Below are 18,957 nucleotides of genomic sequence, written 5' to 3'. Positions count from 1 at the left end.
TTATCAGTAAATTTTGCTATGAAGTCAGAGCTTAATTGATTCAGTTTATACTTTCTTTTCAACTGACCACTTAATATCCTTCTTCTGTCTGGAAAGTAACCCACTTACACCTACTGGCAAGTTCAGAGAACCACCTGGGTTCTACTCTTACCACAGAACCACAGTCCCCTTCATTCAGCCATACTGGGCGAGAGGCCCTGCTTGCCAGTCTTGGGCACAAGAAATAATGGACAAGAATCACTATCAGTTCTTGTGGCTCACCAATCTCATCAAGTTAGTCTTAGAATAAAATTATTTCAAAAGGCCTTGGGAGGTTGTTCACTCCTCCAGCCTACACTGGAAGCAATCCATTTCCCACATCAGCTGTGTCCACTCTGCTGAGTTAAAATACATGTGCTTATTTATTTTGTTATTCCAGCTAACAGCATAGCTTCACATCAGCAGGTAATAACCTTGGCCACTTAAATCATTCAGTGCACAGGAACATTCCTACCATTCCAACAGGAAGAGAATTCTAGCAGGTAACAGTGCCAGTCAATACAAATGCAGCATCAGAGGCCACTGTCAAGAATGTAGCTAGGATACAGTGTTTAATTTTAGAGAATTTAATAAAATGAATTCCACGTTAAACGTGGTGTCAACAATGTCTTGTGACCTCCACTGGCAGCTATTTTTACTTAACTTGAGTTAGGATGACTTGACTGCAATATAATATGAAATGGTCTTAATAGAGCATTTATTTTTCAACAGCATTCAAAGTGCTTCAGTGGGTTTTAAAATAAAAATAGAAAAATAATCAAAACAAGGAGCTGTCATCTTAGCTGCTGTGATTATTCAGGACCCAGAACATATATCGCTGAAATATTTTTCCCAATTAAAAAAAAATTTAAAAATCAAGCTTCCATCACTGAAAAAGATGATATTAAGTCACTCATATTTTTAAATGCTTTATTGTCACATTACTCTTAAGGTTTTTTAGTCTCACTTTCACACATATAATGTGCAATTACTTAAGGAGAGCCTGAGTGAGCATTAATGAGCTTCAAAGCTTATGCTACATTACAGAGTAAGATCATTCTGTCACCTTGCCCCTTTCACCTTTCCATGATTTGACAGGTGTGTTCACCAGTACTCACAAAGCATCAAAATACACATTCTTCTTAGAAGTCCTTAATCCTATCTCTTTTGGTCTAATCATCATACCAGGCACTACAAAAATGGTAGGTAACAGAGTATTCTGCTTTGGGAAGATGGAAGTTTTATTACTCCATTTGTTTTCAGAAATAGAATTTACTAAAAGAAAAGATGTATACCTGTATGCACACTTTTTATTGACAACAACAAAATTACAATTTCCTATGTCAGTGTAAGCACCTAAGAAAGCTAACCAACTAGGCTGGATTAAGTACCATCAGAAGTCTGAGCCAGTCAGATCTAAATCTTACATAGCTCCAGACATATCACAGATAAAAAATGCAGAATAAAAATATTCATTCTGTGTAACATTACAGTGTCAGTGCCTTTACAAAAAGACTCATGACAGGAAAATCACTAAACTCAAGCAGCAGTTTTTAATAGTCATTTCTGAAGGAAAAAAAAGTTAAACATTAAGTAGAGGGATGAATGCAATGCCAGGAAAGAAAGAAATTGATTACTGAGACTTGCCAGGATATAGATACATCCAAAATTGAAGGTAGTTATGCATGAACAAAAAGATAAAATAAACTTTTTGGTGTCTTGTCTCACCAATGCAATCATGACTGGAAGAAAAATATCCCTATAGACTTTTTTCATGCCATACAACTTAGAGATTATGTTTAGAAAAATAGTCAGAGAAAAAAATGAGCATCAGGGTGCTTCAAAAATTATTATGTTTTGCTGTCCCCTAGTGGCACTGTAACTTGTTTCACAAAATTCATCACAGAATACTTTCAACTGTAGGCTTCATAAGTTATAGAATAGAAGGCATCAATAGAAATTAAAAGCCAGAAGAAATTAGTTTTTCAAGCAATTGCTACAAGCAGCTTTTATTTAGAGTTTTTCAAAACGAAATCCTGCTGGAAACACTGTAATCTAGTGCTTTAAACCATTGACTTTTTAAAGAAATCATGTGGCAAAAATAACACCAAAAGTATTTATTAGACTGCCCATGATATTGTCAATATTTTAGAAAGTCTGTCAGTGAACTATTTAAGACTTTGAAAGCAACTGGAAGAAACAGCTTCTTGACATACCTTTCAAGTTTACTAAAAAAACCCCACTCAATATATGTCAATTCTACTACAAAGCAAAAGCATTACTGGACTACACCCAGATTTTCTTGATCTTATCATAAATCAAAAATGCAGGAGTTGCAATTTATGCTCTTCAATAGGGTAAAATGCAAATGAAATATTTCTTAGGGAACATTGTGGCCTTATCCACTTAAAAATAAACTGTTACCTCTTGTCTTAGATCAAGCTTTGCAGAACTGTAAGATGCACGTGGGAACACATCCATGATTGTTAGTCAAAGGTTTTCCAGCCCCTTCCCCAACATAATTTCTCTCCTTTTATAGTTACTTTTGTATCACAAAATGATATTACTTCAAAAGTAAACGGTATTTGGCATCCCAGTTTTAATTACAGTTTAACATAGCCCCTTAATTAGATGAGATATTTAATTTATCTTTCATTCTATGCAATTATATTCTCGTAACCCATAAAAATTTGTAATTATCTCTAACCTCATTAATGAGGACTACTAAATTGCAGTTCAGTTCATTTTTATCAAGTTTCTAAAAGAAACACGAGCTTCTCACATGAACTGTAGCTATTGAAAACAAATGAAGCTTCCAACTCAACACTCAGATTTGAATGAGAAGTACATTCTCAATTACCCACATCAAAAACTGCATTAGCATATTCACTTATTGCACAGTGTTTACTTAAAATTATTAAACATCTCCCTTGTTTTATTTTCAAATATTTATTTCATGCTATTAAGTTTTCTAAACAAATTTCCTTCCAGGACTGTTTTACCTTCAGCATGGAGACAACCTGTATGATTCTTCAAACTGAATGCCCAGTATAGGCAGAACCTGCTGATCCGTGTATGAGATTAGGAAACAGAAAATACCCATGAAGCTTTTCCTACAGAAGGAATTTGCTTTCACTGTCAGTCAACACCCTCCAGCTCATACAACTTGCTCAGATGTACTCCCAATTTCTGTAAGGTCTCCCTACTGAAAAATTGACATAGAAGGAAATGTAATCTACATCCCAGTAAGGCATCCAGCACAGCCCACAGTCCCTGAGACAGACACCCTGCCCCAATTTTCTGTCTAAATTTGCCCCTCGAGCAATCACAGAAGGCTGTACTTAAAGATGCCCCTGAAAACAGACCCTTAAGGTTGCCAGACTGAAATCCTCTCAGAGGACATTTGAATAAAAGCATTATGACAAAGGGGAGTTGTTTGACTTTGCACCTTTTTAGAGCTGTTTCCCCATGCTAAACTTACTTACAATTGCTCTTCTCAGCTTCTAATGAGAATTGGGAAAAGGCCTGAGGATTACAACCCCAGGGAGGTGCTTTAACTGAGTGACATGGCTTAGAAAGAGCTCAACCAGTATTCTAAGCCCTGTCAATTAAACAGTGCCAACTGCATTGTTTTCCTTTCATAATGACAGTATGCCATAAAGACAAAATTACAAGCCTTCTTTGAAAGCTACACAGGACCAAAAAACAAAGAAAGTCAAAAAAGGAAATATTACAGAACTCTAACCAAGCCTATATGCTTTTCTCTCAATTGGTATGCGTAAGACTACATCCAAATTTTAAATCACCAAAATAGCTACGTGTTTTATTTAATTATACACAACATTCACTGACTTTGTTCATTGACAGGTTTTTTCCTAAGTCATTTAAAAATTTATCATTCCCTTCTACTATAGAAGATCAGAAAACAGAGAACAGAGACAGAATGGGGCAGAAATATGACCACTTACAATGAAAACATGGCTAAACCCATGTGAAAAACCCATGGCTAAACCCATGTTGTGAAAGAGTGCTGCAAGTGCACTCTCATGATACAGTCACCAAAATTTACAGCCTTCTGATCCAGGAACACAGATCTCAAATTCTTAAAGAGTGTTGAAATCCTGTTCTAAGCAACTGCTCTGTCATTAGGTTTGACAACAGCCTATATTGCAAGTTCTACTACAAACAAATTAAATTAGAGACAAGATATAATGCTAGGCCTCACATTTCATCCTTCAGATAATTGCATGAAGTTTTTGATCTTCTGAATTACATGCAGTAACAGCTTCTGTTTCACTTAAAAATCTACTTCAGAAATGAAGAGATGAAGGACCTGGTTTACAACAGTGTATCTGGGTAACTCCCATCATAAAGGCTTAGCCACAAATATTTTAACTAAAGCTCTGCTTAAATATATAGACTTAGAAAATTAAAAACTTAACCTGTAATTAACATTTGATTCCTTCCTCCCAAATTAAAATAAGGAAGAAACAGTTCCATTCTTTTGAAGAGTCTTCACAAAGAAATTGGATCCACAGCCTAAAACATTATTTATCTCTAAATGTCAGTGGCAAAACAAGCTTTTCCACCCACAAACACACTCAACTCATCCTTTGAGGTAATCCTGCCAAGGGAAAAAGGTTTTCTATTTCCTCACTAATAATTGTCCCTAATCAGATGGAACAATCAGGGATATTTTTCTCTGCTATAATAAATCTCTGAAGCTCACTAAGAAACTATTAAGTTAAATCATTACTCCTAACTAATCAAAAGGATCTCTTAGTGATAACAGTCTTTTTCTTTCTAATTTATATCTTAATTTTTTTTAACTGAGTCTTTAGCCAGCGATCTGTCCCTACAAAGATCTTGTTTTTAATATTAAAATACTAATGAAAAGTGAAAACAAACCTGGCTGTTCTTCCTACTCTGTGGATGTATGTGTTTGCATCTTCTGGACAATCAAACTGAATGACCCAATTCACTGCTGGAAAATCTGTGTAAAGAAAAAAATACATCAAGTAAGTTCACTGCACTCAAAACCCTCCTATGCAAGAGCATTAATTCCTGTAAGAATCATCACTTGGACACATTTACAGACATTAGGTGCAACCTCTGAAATAAAAACAAAATTAGTTGCATACATTAGCATACATAAACAATAATTCTCTTCATCAAAGAAAGTTAAATTAATTGCGTGTTCTTTTCCTAAATTATGACAGTGCAATGAATGGAACATAAATTCACACTTGACAAGAATAGACATGCTTTATGTCACACAGATGATAAACATCCTGTGGTTAACAATTATATAACAATATCTGACCCACTTTTAACCCTCACTGTTAATATGCTACACCATTGGGGTCTGAAGTTAGCTGTGGTGAGACTGCATCACTTCAGCTGTCACATACAGAAATACAATAGCCCCTCTTAAGGATGGAAGCGGGTGACCAAGCCTGACAAAAGTCAACCTTGACTGTAAATGGTATTAATAAGCATTTTCTAACTGCTGCACTTCACTCAGCAGCAGCATACTTTGCACTGAAGTGTTACTTCCAAAATAAATCTGCAGCTATACTGTATTCCAGAATTATACCCACACTCTAAACCAAACTAACCATACCCAAATTAGATAGTCACTGGTGAGATTTCAGCAGTATGAGAACCAATTTTCATTCCTGACTTAAGTTTTTAGAGCACTTTGTTTCTTTTTGTAACATAGTGACAAAGCCTCACATTTTGGACAAAAGAGTTTGCTATCTCAAAGAATGACTGGACTCCTGAAAAGTCCTCTGTTATACTTCAGTGCCTCCAAGAACTGAAGGAAAAGAAAAATTACCCTCATTTTTTTTTCTGTCTCCTTATCAATGCAGTCCTACAATGCCATTCATCTATCAGACATTCAAATTTCAGGTTTCCATTTCCACATACCAGTAGGTTAGCAATTTTTCATATCCTTTGAAATAACCCACAGGATACAAGCATATCAGAAATACTTAAAACAGCTGAAATCTTGCTTTACAGTATGTAGTAAATAAATACATCACTTATACATCACTGTTTACCTACCACAAGTTTCTCTGGGATAAAAAAAAAATGTAAGAACAGATGAAGTGGGCCACTTCAGTAAAGAAACAGCAGAACTCTAGGAAACAACTCTATTTTGAGCTCCTAGGCAAACTACAGCTTCATTTTTCAGAAACTGGGTCAGTCTTCAGAGTATAAAGTCTGAAAAAGCTTCAACAGGTTTAGCTGCTGCTTCTGTGGGTACTTACCCAGGCCACGAGCTGCGATATCTGTAGCAAAAAGCACTGCTGCCTTTTTCCGAACAAAACAAGTGTAGACTTCCATTCTCTTCATCTGCTGCTGCTTGCCATGGAGTGCCAGGACAGGAAGACCAGGCTGAAGCTTACAAAACACTCTGAAGAGATACTGAACCTACCCAACAAATCAAGGGGGAAAAGAATTACTACCATGCACTGCTAAACATGTCAAGATCATATACCGTGTATGTAGCAACTGAAATTGTACATCAAATTAAAAAAACTTTTCTCCAGTTCAGAGAAAAAAAGATGTTGAGACCTTGTTACACAACCAGGTCAAAAGATGACAACAATTGTGGAAAAAGATTGCCATGCCCTTTTGATGGCATTTCCTAAAGGAAACCAGAGTAGGCAACAGCAAGAACAACTTGGGATGTGAGAACTTAGGCTGTATGCAAAGGACCAAAGTAAGAAAAGTCCATCAGAAGCACTTCTTTTAGACAGTATTGGAGGGGTAATGTGTTTTATACTTGCAACTCAAAACAGTCTACAGTCTCAGTTTATTGTTACAAGTTTCAACATGTTCTCTTATAAAATTAGCCTGACTACCCCTACCTACAGTACCCATGATGCAGCATTGTTTTATTGCAGGCAGCTACCCAACATCTTTTTAAGAAAGTAGTTACATAAACTGTGTATACTGCAGAACAGCTGCAACTCTGAGAACTTCTGTACAGCTAAGCCGACCACTTCAATGTACTCGCCAGTCAGCTGCAGAACAACAAAAATATCACCTCTTGCACAGGTGAAAGAATTGCAATGAATATTTACTAAGCCATTGTAAAATGGTCTATTATTGTAAAATACTAGCCTTGTATTACACTAACAAGCAATACTTGCACTGTAAAATACTTGATACATGCAGTAGTTATAGGTACAAATACCTGTGCCAAACAAACACATGCAAATAGCTTCAACAAATGGTCCCAAGACACTTATACAAGCAGGTTTGAAAGATTACCTATTATGTAAGAAAAGCCTTTGCTAGTACTATTTCACAATCTTCTCAAACACGCAGATTTAAAAGCTTGTAAGGAAAGCAAGTACAATTACTGAAATACTTTGTAAGCCAACTATGAAACATGTCAAAAGACAGAACTGAAATTAGCTGGGCCTTACTGACATTAACTTCTAGCATTCATTTTTAACAGCAGACTACAAAAATGGCTGAGAACACTCAGGTCTCCAGAACCTTCCTGCATTGAGCCTAGGCCACTGAACTGCCTTGAAGCCAAGGTCCTGAATGACATGCAGCAGTAGGTGATGTTTCTTTCCTCCAATTTCCTGTTGCAAATTAAGTCCACAATCTTACCTCTCTAATGTATGGATATCTATATGAATATCCTCATTTTATCAGTTTTTAATTCTGAAGCAGTAGGAGGGAGAGAAAAAATGTACCTCTTTACAGCTTGCAAAAAACACAATGGTCTTCTTTTTCAAATGAGTTCTCAGGAAAGAGTATAACATGTTTACTTTTTGCTGAAGCTCACAGACAACATAGTTCTGATCCAGAGTTGCTGGGGTACTAAAGGAGGAAAAAGAAACAAAACCACATCAAAAAAGTACATTTAGAAAAATCACAGGAATGTGTCACCTTTCTTTTAAGCCAAGAGAGTCTTATACATACTCAGAAAAAAAAGAAAAGAAATCAGGCTAGAAAGCTCTCCCACTTTGAGAAACAAGTCTTAATCAGCTTCATTTGAAAGCTACATTCATCCCCTTATTAAAAGCCAGTGGGGAGGGAGAGATGACTTTTGACATTACTTCTAAATTCATTTACTTCCAGCAAGGCAAACTTTCCATGTCTAAGCAGCGACATTCAAATTGCCTTGACTTAAAATGCAATTTTTTCTATTAGTCCTATTAAAGCATCATTTGTGCTTAAGGCAATGTCAAAGCAGAATCTAATCACACACAAAAAGAGAGCACTGATGTACTTCTACTGATTACACTGAGATGCAAAGTGACTTTCTAAAGCTCTGAATTGTCATCTGAACTCACATTTCCGCTCTTAAAAGTAGAAATAAAGCAACAAAAAAATCCTTTGTGATATTTGTCCTTCAAACACATCTAAATGCTCATCTCTTACAGTCCCTCTACTTCACCTTAAACAGACTGGTTATTCAAAATTACCTTTCTAAAGGGAGTCACCCGGGAGGATGAAATTACAAGAGTCTCCTCCAGTTTTTATTCTGCTATTTAATTTTAATTATGCCACAGCACTTCTTGCTTTCTACGTCTTTCACAGGAAATTGCTTTTATATGGCAATAACCTAAGGCAGTAAATTCTAAAACAAATTAATACTTACCTTTCTGTTAATTTGGTTTGTTATCTAATTCCATTCTCCCAAATATCTAAAAAAATTAAATGTACTTTAAAGTAGACTTCATTGAACATGGGAGATCTGTGAAATAGATGGTTGCCAAAATGAAGGCTGCATACAAGGCTTGTACATTCTCTTCTGATAAGAGGGTATTAACTACACTTTTTTTTCTGGCAATCATGTTTATTTAAGATGCCTTTGATAGTACTACTGATTAAAAAATTGTATTTGAAGTAGATAATCAAATCAAATAGTAAAAACTTCTTTGAGATTCAATGCGGCTTTGCCATGCATTTTCCTTATGATTTCTTGTTTGCTCCCAGGAAAACCATGTTTATCTCTGTACTTCACCTTTCTCCTCCATTTTACATATGGAAATATATGCATATTTCATAAAAGAGCAGAAAAAGAATCATCCATGCTCATAAGTAATTTGACACTCAGATGATCCAGCCCACGGAAATGCAAAATAACATTCATTTGGATTTCAAAAGAAAATTACATGCCAAAAAGTAACATTCATTAAATGTTTTGAGCATGGCACACCACTTACTTCCCTTCCAGCAAGGGCCTCCCACCCTACTCCAAACTGTAGGGCAAGAGAAATCTATTTTGTGCATACAGGTCCAGAGCCCTACACACACACGGAAAATGCAGCACAACAGGAAGCCACGGGAGTTACTGCACATGAACTAACAGCACATGCTTTCTTTTGGGCACCCAATACTGAATACACAAGCAAGACTGCCATTCTGCACTTGCCCGAAAGGAAAGCACATCCTTGGAAAGCCAGATTTACAAATGGCACACAAACTGTATTTGTGGTGCTTTGGCACAGTCAGCAGGTGCAGGAGGCAAGGACGTCGAACAGCAGAAAAGGAGTTACTCAGAATTCAGTGCTGCTAGACCCAGCATACTGGCTATAATCCACTCTGCAGCTTCATCCTGAAGAAAAAAATTTCCAGTCTGAGAAGCTGCCTGAGAAGTCAAGACAAGCACAAGTTCAGCCTTCCTGTAGTGATTCAGTCAGAGCTAGTCCTCTCTCATTTGGAAATTCCTTACTTGCAGGAAGGTACACAGCAGGATCAGACACTGATCCAGTGATGGATGCACAATGGAACCTCTGATTCAGGGAGCTGCCAGATAAGCAGTTAAATAGGATCACTATCTAACCCTCCCCAGGGAAAAAAAAAAAATCAACATACCTGAATTTGGCTTTCTCATGAACCCAAACGTATTCTGGATCTTTCAGACTCAGCCGTGCAAGATCCTTCACAGATTTTGTTTGTGTTGCAGAAAAAAGCAAAGTCTGGCGCTTCTTAGGTAGATTTTCTATGATTGCATTCATTGTATCAGCAAACCCCATGTCTAGAATTCTGTCAGCTTCATCAAGAACTGGATTAAAAGATAAATTTGAGAAAAAACTGGTTTTAGATTTACTTATTAAAAAATTCTACATGAAATCCATGTAGCACAAAATTCTATCCATACTTAAAATGCAGAGATTAACTACTGTAACTATGAGATTAAGCTCTTTAGATATCCCTGTATTTCATAAAACATGTTTATTTAAAAATACCTGCAACAGAAATCATAGCATTTTCCATAATCTATGCACTACAGCCCTCAGTTTCATATGCAGAAGAAAAAAGATCAGCATCTCAAGTGAACAGTTTGGTAATTTGCAAACAGACTCCCTGTCCTGTTACTGAAATAAAAGGACAGGATGTAAACAGTATTGTAGTATTTGTGACAGAGCAAAATACCTTCCTGTACCTAAGCTGAATTTACCATTGAAATATATAAACGTGATATAAACCGAGTAGCACAGATAAAAGCTTTAAAAAAGCCTACATTTAAAGCAATTCTTGTCTAACTGCCATGAATTGTACTAAGTGTAGCAAGTATGATTTCACATTTTATCAGCCTCATTAACTTCTTAATTGCTTTTAAGTTCCTCAAGCTATGCTAAAGATTATGCAGTTCTTAGTAGCAGGCAAACCTTTTCATTATACTGAATTTTTTTTTTCAGGTTGGAAGGATGAAAAAAAACAATGTTAATAATGCAAACAAAAGAATAAAAGGAGCAGAAATCTGTCTTAAAACACAAAGAAAAATGTTTTGTAGAACTGGTCCAAAATGCACACACTGCAGTGGATATCCTATATAGCTAGATAATTATCATGTCAGGAAAGACACAGGAGCTATAGACAGAAAGGTTAAGTTTAGCATTAGTAAAGACAAATGTAAAACATTATATGGGGCACTATATTAGGGTTTGGCTTACTTACAAAACCCCCTGCTTGTTCTTATCATCCTAAGGACAGCATGCTCAGCAACTGCTTCAGAGAAAGTACACACAAGAAAGGAGTTTTGCTGTTTCCTAATTTAATTTGAACACGTGCAAGTTTAAATGCCATTTAGTCTACATAACAAGAATAAACTTTTTATGCAAGGAAGTGCTGCACACAATTATGAGTTGTTACAATATATTCCCAAGTACTTTCAAGTACTTAAAAAACTTACTCAACATTTGCAGATCAGATGCATAGAAATATGAAGTTTCATCCATGTGCTGTAAAAGCCGTCCTGGAGTGCAAATTAGCATATTTATGTGGTGGATTCTTTCAGACTCTTCTTTCAGATCCTGCAATGGAGTTAATCCAGCTTAGATCTAGTTGTTCAGACTGGAAGTCCAGTACCAGAGACAGTCAGGCCAGTTTAACCTATTAACAGCTTTTAGAAAGAATAGTCAAGGAACAGTTTTCCTCTTCCTACAGATATGCCACATTTCTTCACCCCTGTGGCTTGAGGAAGAAGTATTTCAGAGTAATCTAAATTAACATGATAGTTCTGGAAGACTTGGAAGGAATGTTCATCCAGTCATGGACACTGCAAAGACTGCAAATACGCTTCAGAAAAGACAATGAATACACACAAAATAATTCGTGGGTCACTGACAGGTTCTCATTAACTACTCTCCTCCTTGACTTTTCAAGCCCAGGGTTTCCTTCCTTAACTAGCACTGAATACAGCACTCAGCAACTATGCTTCCATACAGCAAACTCCAAGAGAGGACACACACCTTTCCCCCAATAATAAGGCCAGCTGAGAATTCATGATTCTTCCCCACTTTACGCAGAACCTTGAAGGTTTGATATGCCAGCTCCCGGGTAGGCGAGATTATCAAAACCCCCAGGCCATCAGCTGAAGTCCACTGCTGGCGATAGAGGAGTTCCAAAGCCTGAAAGAAATTACCATGTTATCACCACAAGAATTTCAGAAGGAAAATGTACAACAACAAACTGGAAAAAAAGTGTCATTTAAGAAAAAAAGACAAAGCCACATTAATTAAAATAATGACATGAAGAAACATTAGTGCACATTTTACACAGTTGATATATAAATTCTAACTAATGGTAATGATACTTGCTGTTAGCAAAATTCTCCAGTACCAAACTAAGACAGACAGTAATGGGTGGAAAATCATAAACACTTCACTGGACAATTAATCCTACTTTGCTAAATTCTGGAAATTAGGCCATTTATATGATAATAGGAATCAGTGCAGAAAAATATGAGAAATTCCCTTGCTCATGAGGTTTTGCAGGAACCAGGAACAGAATGAGCACCTAAAACAATGTTAATTATTGAAGCTTTAATTCTGGCTTATAGACTTGAAGCAGTATTATCCACACATTACATACAGAGTATTCCAACTTAAGTTGCCATACAGCTCACACCAGGATTATTCTTCCTCTTATGAATTCATGCTGCAGAAACACTCTGTTAGTCAGCTAATCCTAACACAAGAACGTTACAGGTATGAATATCTGAAGCCTTCTGAAATACTGAGAGATGGTAAGCATACTTGCACAATTAATTTTTTTCCTCTCCTCAGCTCTTCAGCTCCTCTCTTAGGCCACTTCTCTAAAACTGTTTAAAAATAAGGTTTGTAAAATGAAGTACTTCTACTCTTAGATTAAATAATAGAGTAATCTCACTTGTTTCTTAAATTCACAGGACTTCTGAAGCCACTACATTTTTTTTATTCTGTACTAATAAGATTTTTTTTAAGTAGAATAGCACAAATCTGCTTTACTAGAGAAGATATTCAAAGCACTTGCTACTGTTCTCACAGTAATAGGCTCCAAAGAAATTTATGCATACAAAAATGCAAGTAATGTTTTATACAGAGTAACACCATAAAAAATATATTTATCCCCTTTGGGGTTTGTGTCCACTTATACATATGTGTACTTTAAGCACATGTCTCAATTGAAGAAATGAAATGCTGATCATGATGCTTTGAGTAAAACTGTCAGACATGTACATCCATTACAGGGATTTTCATCCCACTTTTTGTTTGCACCTAGAAGTGATTTCTAAGGAGTTGACAGGAAGTCTACAATCACTAAGATTAACTTTGTTATATAAGGTCCAAATTGTAACATTTTAAAGGAGTGAAAACTAGTCACCTAAAAAATCTAAAGAACTGAAAATCAACCACTCTGTTTCATACACCTAGTTTTCAAATGCCAGAAAAATTGGACAACTGGAGTTGCAGGAAAACATTCTTGAGAGAAAGACAAAGCACTTCCTAAATCACACAGGGCCTACTAATGCTAGGATCAAAATGAAACTTTTAAGTCGCAGAATACTCCTGGCACAAAAAATACACGTATTTCAGAAGCTCAAGCGGCTTTATTCCCAAGTATCTTGGTTTTCCTGAAACAGAACAGTTGAATTTTAACTTTTCTCTCAGGATCTACTAGTGTAAGCTGACTGACATCAGTATTTCAGAGATAACTTGGTTTGAGTAGAAATAGAAGGATGTAAATTACTTACTGGAACAATAAAAGCCAGTGTTTTGCCCGATCCAGTCTTTGCAGCTCCAAGTACATCTTTACCTTGTAAAGCCAAACCTATGGTTTGCCTCTGTATCTCTGTTACCACACGATACTGAGATTCCTGCAGTCCTAGTATTTGCAGGGAGGGAAAAGTATGTGAGGGGAAGAGGAACAAAAAAAAAGAAGAAAAAAACTATTTCATTTTGTCTGATCCATGACTGCATTGCTGTTTAGATTCTGTACATGACAATACTTACCTAAAACTTAGTTTAAAGAAAAAAAAAATGTTCAGATGCAGGTAAACAATGTATTCCCTTTGATTTATAGAATTTTCCAAAGAAAAGTTCTATACTTACCTTTAAGGGTTTTCTTTGACAGTGGAAAATCTGAAAATCTTTGGATTTCACTTGCATTTATCTGAAACAAAATAATTTGAACCAATGCTTATAATCTAACCATAAGAGAGGAACTAAGTAGCATTCTGCAAATTGAAAATAAATATATTGTTCAGTATGACCTGATTCAAGTTAGCTAGTCAGGCAATCTATACTAGTTTAACCTAATCAAAACCACAGATTTACCATAAACTATTCAGTAATTATATACTTGAATAATGCAGGCTAGTAGCACAATCTAAAGCTCAGACCATCATGAAATCACTGAGCAATTTAGACTGAAGAGGATCTCAGGAGGCCCCAGGTCTCCACCTTACTAGAATCCATATGTCCTTTTCAAATCCCAGCAGGTATCTACTGGGAATATATGCTCATCCTCACTGCAGGGTGTATTTGGGCACCCAATATTACATCTACCTGACTGGAAAAGAAGAGTTCACCTGTGTCCTGAAGCTCACCAGATTCACCAACCTCTCACTCGGTTTATTTAATTTTTTTAGAGTTGTCCTACAGGGTTTAAACAAACAAAAAAGAAAAAAACCAAAAAAAAAAACCCACAAAAAAAAAAGAACCCTAAAAAGTAGTTCATTGTCCTGACACCTACTAACTTAGTTCTCTGTATGCACACATATTTGAGAGCTGTTAATTACACACACAGAGTCCCCAGTAAAATGCATTTGAGTCCATGAGTTTGCTCAATGACTTACAAAGATGAGGTGTCAAGTAGAGGTCTTGGAAAAAATGTAGTATTTTCAAGGTTGTTCTAGAAGATGTGAACAGCTTTCACTGGCAAAGTTCACAACTAATAGTAGCAGAACAAAAAAACCCACAAAACTCAAGAAAAAAAGAAAAAACAGACTACTGTATTTATAAAGCCTGAAAAAGAAGGTAGACTTTACAGCTTTGAATGCATGCTGACTAAAATCCATGAACTGAGATTTCTAAATGTCAAACTCTGGAGCTTACAACTCATGCGCTTCTAATAGGCATTGTTTATCTCTAACAAACTGCTGAACAGAAGTCTCCCAAATCAGGGACCAAGCAAAATAGTTTTCAGACCCTCCTAACATCTTGTGTTAAAAATTCCAGAGAAGGCTTCAGATAAAGAGCTACTGAGTTGTCAGATCAGCTTTGTATCTCCTTGAAGTACCAAGCCTTTCACAGACTCTGCCTGTTATAGAAAACTGAGAGGTTATAGCTGTTTAAAGCATCTAAATCACAACAGCACTCTTTTTAGCCTAGGTCTCTCCAGTAAAATCAAGAGAAGTAACTTAACATATTAATTTAATCTCTATAAATAAAAAGTAAAAACAGGTAAAAAGTTATAATGTTCTTATTAAAACCTGGTTTTGACACATTTCAAGGCAAAGCTCTTGCAAGGTAGATTTCAAGCTTTCACTGTGTCCTAACAGAGCAATTAAACTTTTGCCAAACATTATTTTGGAGGAGAGAAAAAAATCCTATCAGAATCATTACAAAAAAAGGCAGTTTTTTTTTGACTTTCATAAATTGGAATTCTTGACAAATACTTCCAAATTCAGTTGGTAATTCCCAGTCTTACTATTTTGCGTGCTAAATATTTACAAGTCAGTGATGTATACAGTTTCTAGTTAATTTCAGCCAAGAAACTCTCTGCACAGAAAAACAGTAGGCTACAGGAGGGAAAATTATTTTCCTAACATCAAAAAAGAATTCATGCAATCAATTACGTGCCACTAAAGCTATAGATTTTAACATGTTTGTGATACATCAAATAGGCTATAGCAGCAATCTGAAATTGTTCTAAATGATTAAATTATTTCAGTACTCAACTTCTTTTTAACTCTAGATGACTCAGTAAGAACAGATACATTCATCAAAAAAGAAGACACATTGTTCCACTCTTCTACCTTAAACTTCTCTGAATCAATTTAAAAATTATTACATGCATAAGCCTAGAACTTTTATTTAAAGAGCAAGGAATGTTGGGAAAGGTCATGTCACAAAGCTTCCTGTATTATTTCTCTGGCCCACATACTTCCAGGAGCTGAATAATGTTACGTTGTAGTACCTTTAAAAATATATCAGTACCTTCAGATTTTAAGTCATGTCCAAATAAGAAGGACTGATGTCTGAGGCAGATCTTCTGATAGTCCCATTCCACATCTACACGCACCAGTGGAAAATACCACCGACATCTGTTTAGTTTGTTTCCCTGTCCAGAGTGACTAGCTCTGCTCATCTGCTGGGAAGCTGTAACCGTGAGCTGTCTCTAATCACCTCAATATGAGAGCAGCCAGCTCATTTAAAATATTTCAATTGCTGTTCTGATCTAACTCGACTAATCTGACACCAAGCAGACTAGAAAGGATTTTTCACAAACAGTTCCCCTGCACATCAGTTAGGCTGTTAATGTTTTTCATAAGCACAACTGTTTGGAAAAGACCATGTCCATAAACGGCCTGACAGGCAACAAAGTCACTGAATCAACAGAAAGCAGCTCATCTATGAACATATAACACAGAAAATGGTTCCATGATATGAACACACTGCAACTAAATTTCACATTTTCCATCTATGCTGCCACATGCTTGCCATCACATGTCAACAAATGAAAAAGAAAATCCAGTAACAAAGTATAGTGGTTGAGTCTTCATTATTAATTTTGTCTTGTTTATCCACCACAGTCATTCTCACACACAAAATCATGGACAAGAAGCCAAGCTGGATCATCTTGCATCCATGAGCCATTCTACCACTATTCTGTGCACAAATAAATCTAACCCACGCACAGCCTGTGTGCCAGAGACCCCAGCCATTGCTCTTCAGAGAGAGGAGCTTACTCAAAAGCTTCCTATTTCCCATGTTCCTAAGGGATCTGCACCATGCAGAACTCCGTGGAGACCACTGAAAGTCCAAGCACATGGCACTTCTTCACAATTCCCACTCCCACTTTAATCAGATCCAGAATTACAGAAGAAACACTGGAGACCCAGTGGAAAACTTTGCCAGGGACTAGAAAAAACTATCTGAAGGACTAAAGACAGAAAGTTAGGTGGGCATTCGACCATATGTTCATAGGCAAGAGAATCCCAGAGCAAAAGGACAGCAAAACCGCAGCAGAGGTGAGACCAAGAGCCCCCACAACTATCCTAATACAAGCATACATTTACTTTTTCTTAATTCTGATGAAAAAATGCCTGAATATTACAAGCCTCTTTTCTTCAACACCCCAAACCACACACAAACACAACCTTCCACTATCCAATGCCTACTTATGATGCCCCAAGCTTCACAGCGAAACACCCATGCCTAGAAACAGATGCATGTGCAGTCACATCAGTGACACAGAAACATCCATAGACATTCACATAGCCAAGGCTAGGAGTAGAGGAACATGCCACTTGTTTTCAAACAGCAAAGTAAATGATCCAGTGAAGCTCAAGAACACTAACTTGCTAAATCTTAACTAATGGAGCTAACATGATCTCTTTATGGTAACAGGTGTGTTTCTTCTATACCTCCTGTCATTACCTTCTGCTCAATCAAATTACAACCACCAAAAAGTCATTACCACCAGCTGTGCCGAGTGCTGCATAACCAAGTACAACTGTCCTGTAAACTCAGCAAAAGCTGGCAGGAGGCAGAGCAGCCCCACACATCTAACCCGTTATTCACATTACAGTGCTTTCCACTGATCAGTGTGATTCCAAAGCCGACTATCACCCGCAGGAATTCAAGGGGTTCTGAGAGACAAAACCAACACCACCCACTTCAGGTCTCGCATTCAAATACCTATTTCCTGACTTGAGGCTAAACATCACATTCATTCATACTGATGGTTTGCCCGTCCTGCATCTTCTATAGAGACAAACGTGCGCTATCTCCGACACGGAGATATCCACGCTGCCTGGTGAGAAGGGCCAAGTGCCCCTGGTTACAACCTGCTTCAGCCTCCTCCTCCTCCTCGCTGCCCTCCTAACCATGAACTGCCCCGCCGAGGGTCCCACTGCTCCCGGATCCACAGCCTGTCCAGTCACCTCCACCAAAACCCCTGGAACTGCGGCTGCTGGCCCCTCCTCCTGCCTGGGGAAAAAGAACAGAGCCCGATCCCACCTCGTGACAGAGAAAGCCCACCGCCCGCCGCACAGCAGTGCCACCAACACCCCTCTTACCTACGGGCACCACCACCAGCCCTGCCGACCGGGGTCTCCCCACCGCTGCCCAGCACTGCAGACACCATCCCTCCTCCTCCCAGTTCTATCCACACGCACGCCACACGAGGAGAGGAGCCGCTTTTTCATGGAGCGCCGCGCCCGCCCGCCCCGCACCGCCCCTCGCTCCCGGCCCGGGTACCTCGGGGTAGCGCTGCACCAGGCGGCCGATGTTCTCCCGCTCCACCTGCCACTCGGGCCGCTTCCTCTCCTTGCGCTGCAGCCGCAGCCTCTTTGTCCGCCGCGTGTATTTCTTCTTCCAGCGCTCGAAGCTGCGCACGGGGTCCATGGCGGCCCCGCCGCCGCCGGGCCGGCCCATGCTGCCCCGCCGCCCGCGTGGGTCGCGCAGGCCGGGCGGGGCCGGGCGCAGCCGCCGCGCGTCACTCGCGCCGCCCCGCCGCGCGTCACTCGCCCCGCCCCGCCGGGCGCGCCGCCCCGCCCCGCCGGGCGCGCCGCCCCGCCCCGCCGGGCGCGCCGCCCCGCCCCGCCGGGCGCGCCGCCCCGCCCCGCCGGGCGCGCCGCCCCGCCCCGCCGGGCGCGCCGCCCCGCCCCGCCGGGCGCGCCGCCCCGCCGGGCCCGTGCTGCAGCGAGGGAATTGCGCTGTGATGGAGATTATGAAACGGAAAGGAAAGAAAAAATAAAGCCTTAATTGAAAAGGGGTATGTCCTTCATGCTGGCATAAATTTTGTCCTCACCAATGTGATGGTGTGGGGGAATCACGAAACCACAGAATGGATTTGGTTGGAAAGGACCTTGACGATTATCCAGTTGCAGCCTCTCTGCCGTGGGCAGGGCACCGCTCGCTACACCAGGTTGTTCAAAGCCCCATCCAGCCTGGCCTTGGACACTTCCAG

At 38.7% G+C, this 18,957-nt stretch overlaps 1 protein-coding gene across 2 annotated transcripts in view; it reads right to left on the bottom strand.

Moving 5' to 3' along the window:
* The window catches only part of DDX10 (DEAD-box helicase 10), a 267,130-nt gene extending 248,682 nt beyond the window's left edge, over positions 1-18,448 (bottom strand). For both annotated transcript variants that reach the window (XM_021529396.4, XM_085576092.1), the window contains exons 1-9: positions 18,246-18,448; positions 13,872-13,932; positions 13,514-13,644; positions 11,751-11,909; positions 11,192-11,312; positions 9,871-10,060; positions 7,740-7,866; positions 6,294-6,456; positions 4,927-5,011 (exon numbers count right to left, since the gene is read on the bottom strand). In XM_021529396.4, coding sequence (XP_021385071.4) covers positions 4,927-5,011; positions 6,294-6,456; positions 7,740-7,866; positions 9,871-10,060; positions 11,192-11,312; positions 11,751-11,909; positions 13,514-13,644; positions 13,872-13,932; positions 18,246-18,422 — 1,214 coding nt within the window. In that variant the 5' untranslated portion in view covers positions 18,423-18,448. The remainder of the gene's footprint in view (positions 1-4,926; positions 5,012-6,293; positions 6,457-7,739; positions 7,867-9,870; positions 10,061-11,191; positions 11,313-11,750; positions 11,910-13,513; positions 13,645-13,871; positions 13,933-18,245) is intronic.
* Positions 18,449-18,957: the final 509 nt, after the last annotated feature.

The sequence above is a fragment of the Lonchura striata genome, chromosome 1 (assembly GCF_050655825.1).
Source record: "Lonchura striata isolate lonStrDom1 chromosome 1, ASM5065582v1, whole genome shotgun sequence".
Lineage (NCBI taxonomy): Eukaryota > Metazoa > Chordata > Aves > Passeriformes > Estrildidae > Lonchura > Lonchura striata.
Note: the sequence above shows the minus strand (reverse complement) of the source record. Positions and strands in the feature narration are given on the sequence as shown.